Source organism: Sphaeramia orbicularis, chromosome 17 (assembly GCF_902148855.1).
Source record: "Sphaeramia orbicularis chromosome 17, fSphaOr1.1, whole genome shotgun sequence".
NCBI classification, from domain to species: Eukaryota; Metazoa; Chordata; class Actinopteri; order Kurtiformes; family Apogonidae; genus Sphaeramia; species Sphaeramia orbicularis.
This window is the reverse complement of record NC_043973.1, coordinates 18,398,356-18,413,950: the sequence shown is the minus strand read 5'-3', so window position 1 is coordinate 18,413,950 and position 15,595 is coordinate 18,398,356. Positions and strand designations below refer to the sequence as shown.

General features: G+C 36.2%; 1 protein-coding gene across 1 annotated transcript; it reads left to right on the top strand.

Annotated features, from left to right (window-relative positions):
- The first annotated feature begins 1,791 nt into the window (after window positions 1-1,791).
- Window positions 1,792-14,718, top strand: LOC115437726 (mitochondrial import inner membrane translocase subunit TIM44-like). The gene is made up of 13 exons (XM_030161051.1): window positions 1,792-1,853; window positions 4,387-4,497; window positions 4,761-4,925; window positions 5,049-5,129; window positions 5,371-5,520; window positions 8,413-8,546; window positions 8,637-8,722; window positions 9,524-9,616; window positions 9,823-9,947; window positions 10,096-10,146; window positions 11,628-11,717; window positions 11,846-11,956; window positions 13,167-14,718. The coding sequence occupies exons 1-13, from the start codon at window positions 1,824-1,826 to the stop codon at window positions 13,284-13,286; spliced, it is 1,347 nt and encodes a 448-aa protein (XP_030016911.1). The 5' UTR covers window positions 1,792-1,823; the 3' UTR covers window positions 13,287-14,718.
- Window positions 14,719-15,595: the final 877 nt, after the last annotated feature.

Below are 15,595 nucleotides of genomic sequence, written 5' to 3'. Positions count from 1 at the left end.
TAATATTCAATTACGCCAATATTTACATTTACAAACTATCCAAACAAAAAGAATGTGAATAACCTGAAAAATGAAATTTGTTAAGAAACGTAAATACAATTTTATCAATATTATGCCTCGACTTATCATTCATAGGCTACATGTGCATTGCAGGTCAGATCTACCAAAGCACAAAACATTTAGTAACAGGCAGAATACTGTTAAAATTGCACTTAATTTTCTCAAGACATTTCAGGTTGTTTGTATTAGTTCAGGTTATTCACATTTTATTGTTAAAGGATAGTTTCTTAATGTAAATATTTTCATAATTTAATGTTTTTTGCTCTAAATCAAAGAGAAAAAATTGGGTTTGTCATTATTTATAGGTTATTATGATATTATTCTTGAGCATGATGCCGTAACTTGCACTTTGCAATGCATTCCGCTGGCTGGATTGGAAACTTTGGCAGGCCGGTTTTGGCCCCCGGGCCTCATGTTTGACACCTGTGCACTATATCATCATGGTTGGTTGGTTGATGCTTTCAATGTATATGATAAAAATGTTATTACACACATATATTGGTTTATGTACATTTATGCAATAGATTTATAAATCTTCCACTACAAAGAACCTGAAAAGTGGATGTATTGTTTTGTAATGTGCAGGCAATCTTTTGAAGTAGAACTGGTAGCTCTGAGACAAACATTCCGTTTGAGTAATATTCTCTCATTAATTCATAGAATTTCACATTTTGACTCAAGGCTGTATCTTTAAAACTAGAGCCAACCAGCATTTTTGACTTAATTTTTGTTCATTGGAGACTAAAAATTGGCCAAGCTTCACTACTTTTATTCAGCAGGCATTGTACTTGTAGACCATTGTTTTCTGTAGTTTGCTTTTTTTCTCCAGTGAAAATCAGGTATTTTCCCATATTTAATTTGCTGATCATAGCAGCTTAGACTGAATTCAAAGGTTATTACATTAAAACAGAGAAACCTGAACAAAAAGTGAGTTTTTCAGTGAAATATATCAGTATCTGAACATAAAAATAAGTGTCTACAGCTGCTGCCATTTATCAAACTATATGGGTTTTACTGGTGAATCAGTGTTGAAGAAGATGACGGTGGGTCATACCTGATGCTATGGAAAAACCGAGGAACGGCCTTTTATATGAATTATTAAACTGTTTTAAAAAGATCAGTGGTTCAAGAGTTGCTGATTGTTTAAGATCAGCAGATGCATTTGGTGGCCGGAGCCTGTAGGTCATTGAGGGTTAAGGACAGACCATGTAATACTCAGTGCCAGATGTTTTTGAACCATTTCAATCTGGCCCCTCTGACTTTGTCCCCAAAACGTCCAACCTGAGCTGGCCTTCTAATGTGCTCATTCCTAATCTTGTAGATCCTTGTCACACCCAAGGAATATCTCAACATTTTAACTGAAAGGAGTTAATGAAATTTAATTGTATTTAAGTTGAAATAGCCAGTCTACATAAACAAAGATGGAGTGGATTGTTTCATAAACTTCTGGAACAAGAAATGTCATGTTATTTATCATGATTTTATATCCTTATTTTTTAAAAACAAGCAGAAATTTAAATATTATGGGCTCATAAAGACCACTTATTATTTCACTGAATAGATGTAAACACTGTCTCCATCACAAAACGCACCAGGGTTTGACTGTTTCTGCACAGATTCAGATTTTGTGTGGATTTTCCCTTAAAAGTCGTGCTGACAGATGGCCCCGCCCTCCGCCCCTTTACTCTGCTCTGATTGGTCCATCTGAAGGTCAGCTGCTGCAGAGAGGACGCACGTGTTTCTTCGCTCAGTTGAAGATCAAGATGGCAGCCTCCTTGTGTCGGTGCTACGAGGTAAGACGATCATTCATTTACTTTTATACAGCCTACGCGCCTCCAACGGAACATTTATTTACGTTAATGGATTTACACTGCTTTGTTGTTTTTATGTTGCGTCTTGGTTTGATTAAAGGTATTTTGTAGATGATTTTATGCAGCAGCAGAACGGTCTGTCCCTTGCTAGATATAAGGCCTTGTTGCATCAGATCACTGACAAAGTAAAACATGATCAACTAAAATCATTACCGGCATCTAAATAAATTGGCGTTTTTAGGATGTACTGGAGTGAAAGGACATATCTGTGTTTGATCTTAAAACTTGAAGCATTTGGTTTAGCGAAGCTTTTTAGGTACCTGTGTCACTGTAGGCATATTAAGGTTGTGTTATTTGTATAATAGGTTTACTAAGAGCTAAGACCCCCTCATTTTAGACAAAACTGCTGATTTATATGAATTTTATATTATTACGTCGGCTAAAATTTGCTTAGAGGTCTTATTTATGTTTTTGTGCATAAGAAATCAATATAAGTGAATCCCCAAAAGAACTTTGTGTTGGTAAATGCAAGTTATGCAAATTTACAGGATTTCAGTTCTGTTGCAACATGTTGATGGTCATATGAACTATGTTTTCAGGTCAAAAATGTCCAATTTCATCATAATTAATGCTATATTTTCATGTCACAAATGACCAAGTTATATTTTAGCTGAATTTACCTGAAAAACAAATATTCTATTCTTTTAGATTCCCCAGTTTTTCTTACAAGATTATGTACTACATATCAAATGTTTTATTTTTACAGGTTGCAATATGGGGTATGGTGCTGATCCATCCTGCTTATGTTACGCCAATACATACATTAAGAATGTCACACGTCACTTTTAAATCAACAGTTTTCTAATAATAAGCATTTTTATTAAGAAATAACAATTCTATATTGTTATTTACTCTTTAATATGATGATAAACTGTACAATAAATAATTCTGATCCTAGTTTTTGCACAGGGATCATTTGTGGAAACGGTGACATGGCTGCCGAGCATCAATATGATGGGATCCGTAACAACCATGTCACATCTGTCCACTGCCATATTTTGTGTTTTTGTGTCAGCTGTTATTGTTTTAGATCCACAATACTAACATTTATGAATAAGAGGATAATTAGCAATAGTAAGTATATAAGTTTATTACTAATAAAGTACTGGTTCTGACCAGATCATCATGGGTAATGTCACGTCTGTCCACCAGCAAAAGTTTTCACATACACGTGCTATTCAAAATCCAATATTTCTGAAAATATAGCTTCCACTGTCAAATAATATCAGTAGTCTGTACACAAATGTATTAGCATTATTTCAACACAGTTCTATGCATTTCTTACAACTTTTTTTTTTTTTTTTGACAAAAATGTCCACTCATTTGACCCCCAAAGTAAATTTTAGCTGATGTACATCAGTGCAAGTAGGATTTACAATGACTTAAGTCTTAGTAATGGTAGATATCGATATTCAGAACCTTTAAGGGGAATACCACACTGTAAAAAAGGCCTACGCCATTGAATATAAAAGTTATGCATTCAGTACCCAACTTAAATATTACTGTCCATATTATTAGAAAACTGTACTTAGATTATGAAAAGTAAAAGTAGACACTGTGCTGTAAAATGATCCCTATCAGTGCTTTACTCTTATCTGTTAGAATTCATATTACTGCTGTAGAAATGTGTATATTGCATATCCTCTTGACACCCAGGAAAGTGAAAAGTTTAGCTTTTTTACATTAAACAATTCTCTTGATAGGAAACTGCATAATGCAACAGTTTTTCAGATACATTTTAAAAATTATTTTTATTTGTTTATTTATTTATGGAATGTCCTTTGCAATGAACAGCATTTTTTTAAAAGTAGAACTGTCAAACTTTTGTCCCCTACAGAAGACAAAAATGCATTGCTGGGTCTCAGGAGGATATAACTGCTGTAGATGTTTAAGCCTGAGCTCATGTGTTCTACATTATGTACGGTTGAGTGGTTTAAACTACAGTAATGCATCATATGTTTGCAGAATCATTGTTCTGTGATAATCATGTATTTCTGAAAAGTCAATTTTTCCTAAGTTCAGAAAAACAGCCCAGTTTTCAGCTTTGTGACTATGTTTTGTGGTGTATTTCCCAGGTAATCCACAAGGGTTTTAAGGAGATTATTTTGCTTTTAAGAAGGAGGAGAATTTTCTCAGCCTATAAAGGAACATTTCATCCTTAAGCTTATTAAAATCAAATTCAACACATTTTAGAGATTTGTGGGATTCACTCAACAGGAAATGATGGAAAAACTGTAATCTGAACATAACAAAGGCTCTGCGGTATAGTACTGGGTCCTCTAGTTCCTTTGGGTTTTATGTTAGATGTAGGATGAGCCAATTTTGGACCAAAATAACAAATGGAAATGATCCAAGGGCAGAGAGGTGCTCTTAGTTGAAAAGATCCTGTTCTGTTGGTTTTACAGTAGACAGTCATGACTAAGTTTTACACTGTGTTCGTCATTCTTCTTTGCAGCTGGTTGGCAGACGTGCCACAGCCCTCTGCTCTCGGCCTTTGGTCTCATCCATTTGGAAACGAGATGGAGATGTCTACCGGTTACTCAGGAGTCCAGCTGCACCTGTTCAGGTAGACAATGACCACTACTGTTCACCCTCAAATACACCTATACAGCGTAGAACATATCAAAGGGAGCAATCATTTTGGTAATCCTTCATTTTAGCTTGAAAGGTCATTTTACTTTTCTGTTAACGTTATTTGTAATTTTCCTTATTTCCTACCAAATACAGCATTGGCACTTAGTGATTTTTCATGTCAGCATCAGTGTCTAAACTTCATCTTTGCAGGTCAACAGTCTCATTCTTCAAATGTTTTCTGTGTCTCTTCATCAGGTGAGATATGCTTCAGGTCGTAAAGGTTTTCTGGGAGAGTTTGTGGATAACCTGCGTCAGGAGTTCAACAAAGATCAGGAGATGAAGGAGAATATTAAAAAGTTCAGAGAAGAGGCCAAGAAGCTTGAAGAGTCTGATGCTCTCCAACAAGCCCGCAGAAAATATGTAAGAACATCATTTATAGCTTGATATTATATTTAGTCAGGAATTCTTAAATGTTGTCTCTTTGGATCATGCTTTTTTGTTGAAGATATTTTCTTTATATTGTTTTTTTTTTCTTACTTGTAGAAATCCATAGAGGCTGAGACAGTGAAGACGTCTGAGGTCTTAAAGAAGACTTTTGGCTCTTTATCCGACACTATGAAGGAGGTAATGTGTTTCCACTTTGTCTAATAGCAGGACATACTTATAAATTTGTTTGCTAAATGTTTATATCATAAAACTACTGAATCGTTGCTTCTGATTTGCAACATTCAAACCTTTTGCTTATGAAGATTATAGGTCTTTTAAATGGAAAGAAAATAATTAATTCTTGCTTCTGATGCAGTGACCCACTGTATTTTAACAGTGATTCATGGTCCATGTATGTGTATTGTTGTTGTGTCAATAGGGTCTTGAGGAGGTGAGTCGTACTGACCTCGGGAAGAAGATCCGAGAGGGTGTGGAGGGGGCTGCGAGGACAGCCATCCACTCTGCAGAGTCTGTTTCTAAAGGAGGAGAAAAACTGGGCAAAACCAATGCATTCAAGGCCATCTCACAGGTTAGAGTGGACAGCAAAACATTGTGGTTAAACCTTGTATTCCTTTAGTTGCAATATCTCACCTAATCTACTTTTTTTTTTTTTTTTTTTTTTTTTGCTTAAAGGGGTCATAGTTTGCTAAACCCACTTTTATTAGTCTTTGGTACATTTATTCGTGTATTTGGACCCTAACAGTTCAGAAAGTTTGAATTTGAACCCTCCAGGTGCTGCGAAGCTATTTTATATTCATTTTGGCAAAAATCGAGTAGATTTCTCCAGCCCGTTTCAATTCCTGCTTAATTTGTTATGGTTTATAACTAGTTACGTCACAACATTTGCACATATAAGGTCAAGACTTCTGATGAACATTTCTCAGAGTACGCCATAATTGTTTGTCAGCAGCAGCTGTTGTAGTAAAAACTGAAAATATGTCCAAACTTCGAGCCAAAATGTTCAGTTGTTGGTTGTATTAACGAACACTTGTGGCTGAACAGGACAGAAAGCACGGTCAACAACCTGGAGGGGATGGGGCGTGAAGTGGCTCATTTGCATTTAAAGGGCCAGCGCTCAAAACAACCTTTCTGGTGTCATTACTCAGAAATAGGGTTGAAGGTGGACCTGTGGAGTTGAATTAATGAAGAATTCAAACCCAAGCATAGCAGTTACAGTTTATGTAGACCACAGGGAAATGTTTTAAAATGCATAATTCCATTTAAAAAAGCCAAATATCACTCCTTTAAGTAAACATCTATCAGGCTGTCTTGTGTACACAATTTATACTGCTGCATTGGTCTCTGGTGCCAGTACTCACCAAGGTTATAATAGTTTTGGATTTTTAATTATAGTTTAGTTTTAATTAGTTTTGACTTTTTTTCTCTTATTCAGTTAGTTTTAATTAGTTTTTAGAGCAGGTTTGTTAGTTTTTATTAGTTATCATTTTTTTCTGAATGCTTAGTTTTAGTTTAGTTTAGTTTTAGTATTAGTTTTAGTTATTTCATATATTTTATCTTCCTCATCATCCTATTCAAAGAAATTAGTGAGGCATGGATATGGGTTACCCTGGACACTTTATTTGGGGGTCGGGTTAGGGCGGCTCATGGACTGAGCAGAGACACAATGTACCGTACAATGTATAAATTCCCTATAGCAGGTTGAGGTGGGGTGCAATCCATACACAACGTCACTTACGTGAAACAATGCGAAGATGTGCAAAGCATGAGAGGAGATGCACAAAGCAGCCAGCAGTTAAACCAGATAGAAACATATATAAACCAGCTAACCAGCAGTTAAAGCGATAGGAACCTATTATAAACCAGCTAACCAGCAGTTAAAGCAGATAGGAACCTATTATAAACCAGCTAACCAGCAATTAAAGCAGATAGGAACCTATTATAAACCAGCTAACCAGCAGTTAAAGCAGATAGAAACATATATAAACCACTTATAAACATATATAACCCAGTTCCTCATCAGTAAACCACACCTTAGCAGATCTCTCATATCTTAATCATCTCCAGTTCCATTATTAGCTAACTTTGCTTCATTTCAGTTCAGCTAGCTGTAGCTAGTAACATCAAACGTTTTTTAACATTCTAACAGGTTCCATACCTCTGTAATTGGATTAGTTTTCATCCTCCTCTTTTCTCCTCTTCTAAACTGTGCAGTTCAGGGCTTGGAAGGCCTTTTCATGGTGATAAACTCTCCAATTTTAACCTAGATGCTAGTTCAACACTGACTCTGTCCTTTAGTTCTGCTCTGTCTCTGTCACTCACGCGCACACACGGTACGCCAAAAAAAAAAAAAAAAAAAAAAAAAAAAAAAAAACCGACCCATGTATCACTACAGTAAACCCCAGACAGGACTGTGCTGCTGTGTCCCAGCTTTAGTCTGTATGTTCCAGGTAGAGTGGGGACCAGAAGACAACTGGAAACCACCAGTGACCAGACATGACAGACTGTGAAGTGTCGTATGGTGTCACCAGCTAAAACTGCTGGAGCGAAATAAATTAATTTCATATCAATCCGACATTGACAAAGACGAAAACGAAGGGAACTGTATCCATAATTTTTATACGTTTTAGTTAGTTTTGTAAGCTCACGATACAGTTTCAGTTAGTTATCATTTTTTTTCTTTTAATTAGAGTTTTTATTAATTTCAGTTAACGAAAATGTTTTTTCAATTTTAGTTTTCGTCATTTCGTTCGTTTTCGTTAACGATAATAACCTTGGTACTCACATCATAGAACATGCACATTCAAGCACTTTGACCCATTTACCTGGAATTGTCTGACCCGATGAACGCAGTCAGGATTCACGCTGTCAAAGCTTTACTTGTTCTACATAAAGGTGTTTTGGCCTGATCTCAAATTTCTCTGTTAAATTAGTCAAATTGCAAGTATTAACAGCCCATCCCCCACAGAATGCTAAAATGGAACAGACAGTCAACAGTCATTCACATGAACCAGTAGCACCAACTGACAAAAGGAGGAAAATGGGTCATAATTTGTGCTTTAATAATAATTTGGAACAGCAAATTAGAAGAGAACAGAGATGCAGTGTAAAGCAATAATGAGACACACTTTTGTCAAAGTGACCTATCCTGAGTCTGACTGAACAGGTTTCAAGAGCGAAATCTTGCATTAAATTGCACAAATTGTTCCAGATTATTCCATTTATACATTAAATGAACTTAATGGTTTTAAGTGGTTGCACGATAAGCTCTTTAGTTTGAAAAGTCCTAAATTACCCAAGTCAATGAATCCAATTCTAGACAGTCATGAACTTAACAGCTGAGTTCAACAGATACATTTATATATTTAACTCAAGTCTGATGATGAGTTAGTTCTTAACCGTAGTCTGTGGAACTTGCCACAGATCTCCACTCTCCGTTGCTGAACTTTTGTGTTTAATTTAGGGAGTTGAAGCTGTGAAGAAGGAGATAGATGTTGGTGATGCCGGTCCATACAGGGCTCCTTCTCAGCTGAGGAAGAGGACCGAGTTCTCCTCTAAAGGAGCAGACACCGACTCAAGGGTGTTTGAAGCCAATGAGTGAGTATCTGTTGGAAAAGTAAGAAAATTTCATTATACGTGTTGCAAACATCTGGGATGATTGTGATGGTGTTGTTTTTTGTAATGTAGGGAGGCTATGGGTGTTGTTCTCCACAAGGATTCCAAGTGGTATCAGCAGTGGAAGGACTTCAAGGACAACAACACAGTTTTCAACAGTAAGACCATTTATAGCACAGGTGTCAAACATGCGGCCCGGGGGCCAAATCCAGCCCAGCAAAGGGTCCAGTCCGGCCCCTGGGATGAATTTGTCAAATGCAAAAATTACACTGAAGGTATTAACAATCCTTTTAGTTCAGGTTCCACATTCAGACCAATTCAATCTCAAGTGGGCAGGACCAGTCAAATACTATCATAATAACATAAAAATAATGACAACTCCAAATGTTTCTCTTTGTAAATGTAAATATTTTCATGTATTTACACTAAAACAAAGTATAATTTTGCAAAAAATGCGAATAACCTGAAATGTCTTAAGAGAAGTAAGTACAATTTTAACAATATTCTGCCTGTTACTAAATGTTTTGTGTGTGTTTGTAGATCCACTGTGATCTGTAAGTTATAATGTGCATGTGTAAATGATAAACTGAGGCAGAATATTGTTAAAATCACACTTTTTTTTCAATTTGTTCATGTTATTCACTTTTTTTGCTCTAAAACATAGAGAAAAGTTTGGAGTTGACATTATTTATATATTTATTATGTTATTATTTTACTAGTTCGGCCCACTTCAGATCAAATTTAGCTGAATCTGGCCCCTGAACTAAAATGAGTTTGACACCCTTGATCTATAGAGTGGCGTTACCTCATTGTCCACTGATATTATATTGTGTGCAGTTTCCTCTAAAGGCAGCAGGTGGCACTATGTGCAAACAGTTTACCTCATATTTTACAGTTAGGCTTCAGCCAGTGCTCTTTCAGGCCCATATTTCAGTTTTATCTTCTGTTGTTTCTCTTAGGATTTTTTGAGATGAAGATGAAGTATGATGAAAGTGACAACGTTGTCATCAGAGCATCCAGAGCGGTGACGGACCGGGTCACGGGCTTCTTAGGTAAGACTTCACCGCAGTCGGTCTGAATGTCACTTTTCATTGTTTCCTCAGTCTGAAAAAAAGGAACAGACTTATTAAACCGATGAAGGAAGAAGGAACAAGAGTCTGCATCCAAACTGACTGTGAATGTGTTCTACTCTAAGACACATTCTACAACTTCTTATGTCCTTTTCATTCAGTTTCGAATGCCTGTGTTTGTTTTCCAGGCGGTCTTTTCTCTAAGACAGAAATGTCCGAGGTGTTGACGGAGATCTTGAAGGCAGACCCCACCTTCGACAAAGACTCTTTTCTCAAACAGTGTGAGAAAGACATTATCCCCAACATATTGGAGGTAAGCAGACTATATATAATGAAGTTGTCAGCTGAGCAGTAAAAAACATAATAATTCAAATGAGTGGCTTCGATTACTCATGAAAAACCCCTCTGACGTTATGAGCAATCCTTGAAAACAAATTGTTGCTCTGCTCTGTTCTCTGCAGGCAATGATCCGTGGAGAGCTGGATGTATTAAAGGACTGGTGCTATGAAGCGGTAAGTTATGATCAGCTGCTCCTGAACCCAATGTTGGATTAAATCATATCTACAAAAAAAAATGCATCAAGCAGAGGAAAAGAAGTGTTATACTCTAACATGACCTCGCCTCAGGTGATGTATGTGCCTCACATGTATGTTCATGACCTTATGTACTAAGAACCTAATAAGAAAACGAATCAAAAGTTGTTAAAATTCCCACAATCCAGGCATAGAACTAAGTACAATTATTGACTTACTGTTACTACTACTAAAATAGTAGTAGTATTTCATTTATGTATAGTGTATTTCATAATGTCTCTAAAAATGGTCCTTCTTTTGTATATTGTTTTACATTGAAAGGGTTTTATTAATCAAAGAATTTAGAAGGCAATATTTTAAAACCATCAAAATGGTTTTAGGAATTGGCTATAAGAATGGATGTTTTATTTACTTAATGAAATGGAATAATCAAGTCAATACAGTTTTATTAGTTGTGACATGACTCCAATACTACTACTACTACTAATGATGATAATAATAATAATGATGATGATAATAATAAATTTCACAAGAAAAGTGGGGGTCAACCACAATGATTCCATTTAATTTTTCCTACATCAAACACTTTACTTAACAAACCGTGCCCACAAAGTCTTTAAAAAAATCCTGTTGTCCAGGTGACTGAAGTAAAGTCATATATCACTTAGTTTTATTGCTGACAACTGCTCTAGTCTCTTTCTTGCTCCACATGGAAACTAAAATGAAAACACAGCATTCAAGCAGAAACAAAGCCATAAACATTAGTTCTGGGTCTCTGCAAGGCAAAGCATCAATCTGCTCCCACCCCAAATAAAAATGTGTCGACTCTTGGAAAAGAAAAAATGTCAGTTACTGTCGCACATTCCTCGTACAGAGTAACAAAATCAATATCTTTTATTTAAAGAATATTATCTCTGGATTTATTGTCATTGCAAATTCCTGTTTTAATTTGTTTTAGTTAGTTTTTAAGTTCTGCATAATTTTTTACCTTTATTTATTTTTTTGTTAAGCAACTCTGGTTTAGGTACTCTATAATTTACAGCTGCACAGTTTGGTGAAAAAAAGTCATATTGTGATGATTGTGGGCACGATTTGAGTGTCATGTGCTTGGTTATGAAGGAGAATCCAAAACAAAACATTTATTATTTTTACTTACTTGGAAATGTCAAATCAAACACACAGGGTTAAACTAGCATGAAAAATATATAAATGTTTTGTTTTTTGAAACCATATTGCTCAGTGTCACTAAATCCAAATTATCACTATACAACAGAAGTTACTTTTTCCCTTTCTGAAATTAGATCCCTTTAAATGCTCCTAAATCTGGACCTTTAAATTGCAGCTCATGTGATTGCTCAGCCTAATATTGTGATTGCAGTTCAATTAATTGTCAAGTCTTAGAATGAATAAGGTTTGTTATTATCATGCCAACAGTGTTTTCCATGTATGTCTCCTTTTAGACGTACAGTCAGCTGGCTCACCCCATCCAACAGGCCCGAGCACTGGGTCTCCTCTTCCAGTCCAAAATCCTTGACATCGATAACATAGATGTAAGTGCTTTTACGCTTTCACACACATTTTGTCATGATATTCAGGTTACTTTGTGCATGTAACAGTACAGGCCATTGTCTGTGTCCTCATTTAATTATGTTGTTTGTCGTCTGTGTTTGTGTCACAGCTAGCAATGGGTAAGATGATGGACCAGGGCCCGGTGTTGATCATCACCTTCCAGGCTCAGGTCGTCATGGTGATCCGCAGCCCCAAAGGAGACATAGTGGAAGGAGATCCGGTGAGTCAGCCTGTAATTACTGCGCAAGTAGAGTGAATCTGATATAGGCAGTTATTTCAAGGAAGTAAACAACTCAAATGGCCAAATATTTGATCTAATCTAATCTACTAATTGTGTTACGTTCTTATATGAATCTTACAATATCCAAGTTTTTGCAACTTTAAAGATTTGGAGATAAAGTTATAAAACAACACTTGGGTTGTTGGACATTAAAATGAATTCACTTGAAGTAAGTGTTTAGCACATGCACATTTCCTCCTATATGTTGCGTAACGTGCCTTTTTTTTTTTTTTAATGTAATAACACTCCATGACAAAATAAACAATGTTGATGATGGTTGTCAACAAAGAGGATAATAACATCTGATCTTTACAGCTAATCGAACTGTAAGAGGGTTACAACCTCAGAAGTTTTTTTTAAATGTCAATTATTCTTGCCCATCTGTAATATAGAGTACAAACGAATATTCTTTTTTTTAAATCATTCTATCTCTTGATTAATTGCTTTTGGAAATTACTCGTGTTTAATTTCTTTTAAATTTCTGCATGATTTACATCTTTATTGCACATTTTTTGAATTTCACCAAACAACTTTGGTTTTGGTACACTATAATTTGGTGATAAAGTCATATTGTGATGATTACGGTCTTGATTTTAATCTATCCAGCCTGGTTATCGAGGAGAATCCAAAAAATCACAGATTACTCATTTGGAAATTTCAAATAAAACACACAAGGTTAAACTAGCATGGAAAATACTTTTATTTTGATACAGCATTGGTCAGTGTCACTACATTCAAAACACTGCCGTACAAAAGAAGTTATTTTTTCCATTTCTGAAAGAGCACTTGTGTCATTAGACACAAAAATATTCCTTCCCTATCATTCACTTGAAATGAAAGTGTTTAATACATGCACATTTCATTCTGTATGTTGCGTAATGTACTTTTTTTTTTTTTTTTTTTTTGAATGTGACAACACTCCACAACAAAATCCACAATGTTGATAGTTTTTGACAAAGAGGATAATAACATCTAATCTAACTGTAAGAGGGTTACATATCACAACCTCATCAGAAGCCCAGTTAAAGTACACTTGCTGAGTGTTTTTTGCTGAGTTCTTGTTGAGCACAGCTCTCATCATGAAGGGCCCTCAACTTTCTCCTCATGGTCTCTTTGGGATTGACCCTGTGCTCTTCTCCTCCTTCAACAGGGGAAGGTGATGAGGATGATGTATGTTTGGGCACTGTGTCGTGACCAGGAGGAGCTGAACCCGAACGCCGCCTGGAGACTCCTGGACATCTCGGCCTCCAGCACTGAGCAGGTTCTCTAGGAGGGAAACGCTGTTCTGGGACACACAGACTGAGAGAGAGGCCAGAGGATACAAGGATGTGCCTGGAATACTGAGCGGTCATTCATAAATGTTAACATCTGAGGGCAGAGCAGAGCCACGTGGTGGTGAAACGCCAGTGACTTGTACACAACCCCGTGTCTCCCCAGAGGATTTCATGCACAGATTTCCTCACTCCAACATTAAACTCTACATGAAGACAAACAATACAAATCCATCGAAATGTGTCCACCTGCATACGATGTGTGCGATGTGATCTCTGGAGCTTTTCTTTCCAGCTACAGATTGGAGAGTGAATATAGCACATAAATCTTATTTTCTGAGGGGACAGAGTTATTGTTGTCACTAAATGGCCATCAGAGGAGTCTGCCATAGATGGTGATGAAGAATGGACATCATTGACATCAGCAGATAGTTTTCTTTGGTTCTCTCTGGTTTTCACATTAAAAATAACTTCATTGAAGGCTTAACGCACGTGAAATACCATGAAGATTAGATCAAATACATAAGTTGTAATGACTTTTAGGGTCCATCCTGTTGTATGTACTGTAGTTTCAAGAACCCAGTGCATCATCTGAGAAATGCAGCTAATGATTTCTCATGTTGCTGTTCACTGGGTTAACTACATGCAGTAAGTCCTGAATTAAAATAATGTGTGTATATATAAATCTAAATGATAATATAAGCTCTTAAAGCTGTGTAAATGTATTCATTGTGAAGCGCTGCTTCTTTATGAATTTGGGCGGGACCGCATAATGGCAGCTTTACGGTTTGAGGATCATTTGCCATCTCATGTTGCACATTTTAAAGCCATCTTTGTCATCTTGTCTGTTTGTTTTACTGTGGATATTCAACAGGTTCATTCTCAATATGAAAACTTGAATCAACAAGTACAGTACTGTTCTGCTGCTGCTGTTATTGACTTTTATCATTGTTCTGTGTGACTGTAGGTCTGCTTCTCACACGTCACTGGAAACTGAACACGATTGTACCTTTAATCAGTTTTATTTGCCTATAAAGACGTCTGCACATGAAGTGGAGCTGACCAAGGAATAGATGTTTAAGGTATCGTCCATGTGACATGACTGAAAAAGAGCCTTTAAATGTGTTTTGCATGGAGGAAAGGTGATTGACACAATGCATGCCAATGTGTAAAGAGAAAGCCTGAAATGTGTAATCTAATGAGAAGGTTGTACAGATTTAACCCTCGACTCTGCAGTGATGTCATGAAATACCGTTAATGTACGTCAACATTTCAGACATTCCCTGGGTGTTCATTTCAAGCATCAATCCAGTATTTCTTACTTTCTGGCATATTGTACAATGTTTACCAACCCTATTCATGCTACCTAGATGTCAATTGTTTCCATCTTGAGCTCAAGATTCCCAACATTAAATGGTCAGATTGACAGACTTTGAAAGCAATAAGTCTTGGTTTTAATGGCCATGAGGCCTTTGATAGCTAAAATGTTTCTTGTACACATCACTACACAGTAATAACATATTCAGCCTGGAGGGGGCACTATCAGGACTTCAATTAAAGTACTACTTGTCACAATATAAATATGATTCAGCCAAATAAAACAGTCCAAGAACTTTGCTTTACTAGATTGAATTTTCTGATGTTTGTTCCTACTTTGTTACAAACTGCAGCTGCAAGAATTGAGAACAGGGATCTCCAAGTAGTTTTGGTTCAGAGGCCACATACAGCCTAATATGATCTCAAGTGGGCCGGACCAGTAAAATTATAGCATAACCTATAAATAATTTCAACTCCAACTTTTCTCTTTCTTTAGATTGAAAAAAGTCAAATTACATAAAAATCTTTACATCTACAAAGGATCCTCCAGAAATGTGAATAACATGAACAGCCTGAAATATAAAATAAGAGACAGTTAAAAAATATGTCTTAGTGCACAGGTGTCAAACATGTGGCCTGGGGGCCAAGTCTGGCCCGCCAAAGGGTCCAATCTGGCCCACGGGATGAATTTGTGAAAAACTGCAAAAATTACACTGAAGATATTAACAATCAGTGGTGTCTAAATCATTTTAATTCAGGTTCCACATACAGACACATACAGTCAAATTAGATTTCAAGTGGGTCAGGCCAGTAAAATATTATCATAATAACCTATAAATAATGACAACCCCAAATTTTCTCTTTGTTTTTTGGTGTAAAAAAAAGTAAAATTACATTAAAATATTTACATTACCAAACTATACATTTACAAAAAATGTGAATAACCTGAACGAATATGAACAAACGGAAATGTCTTAAGAAAAGTAAATGC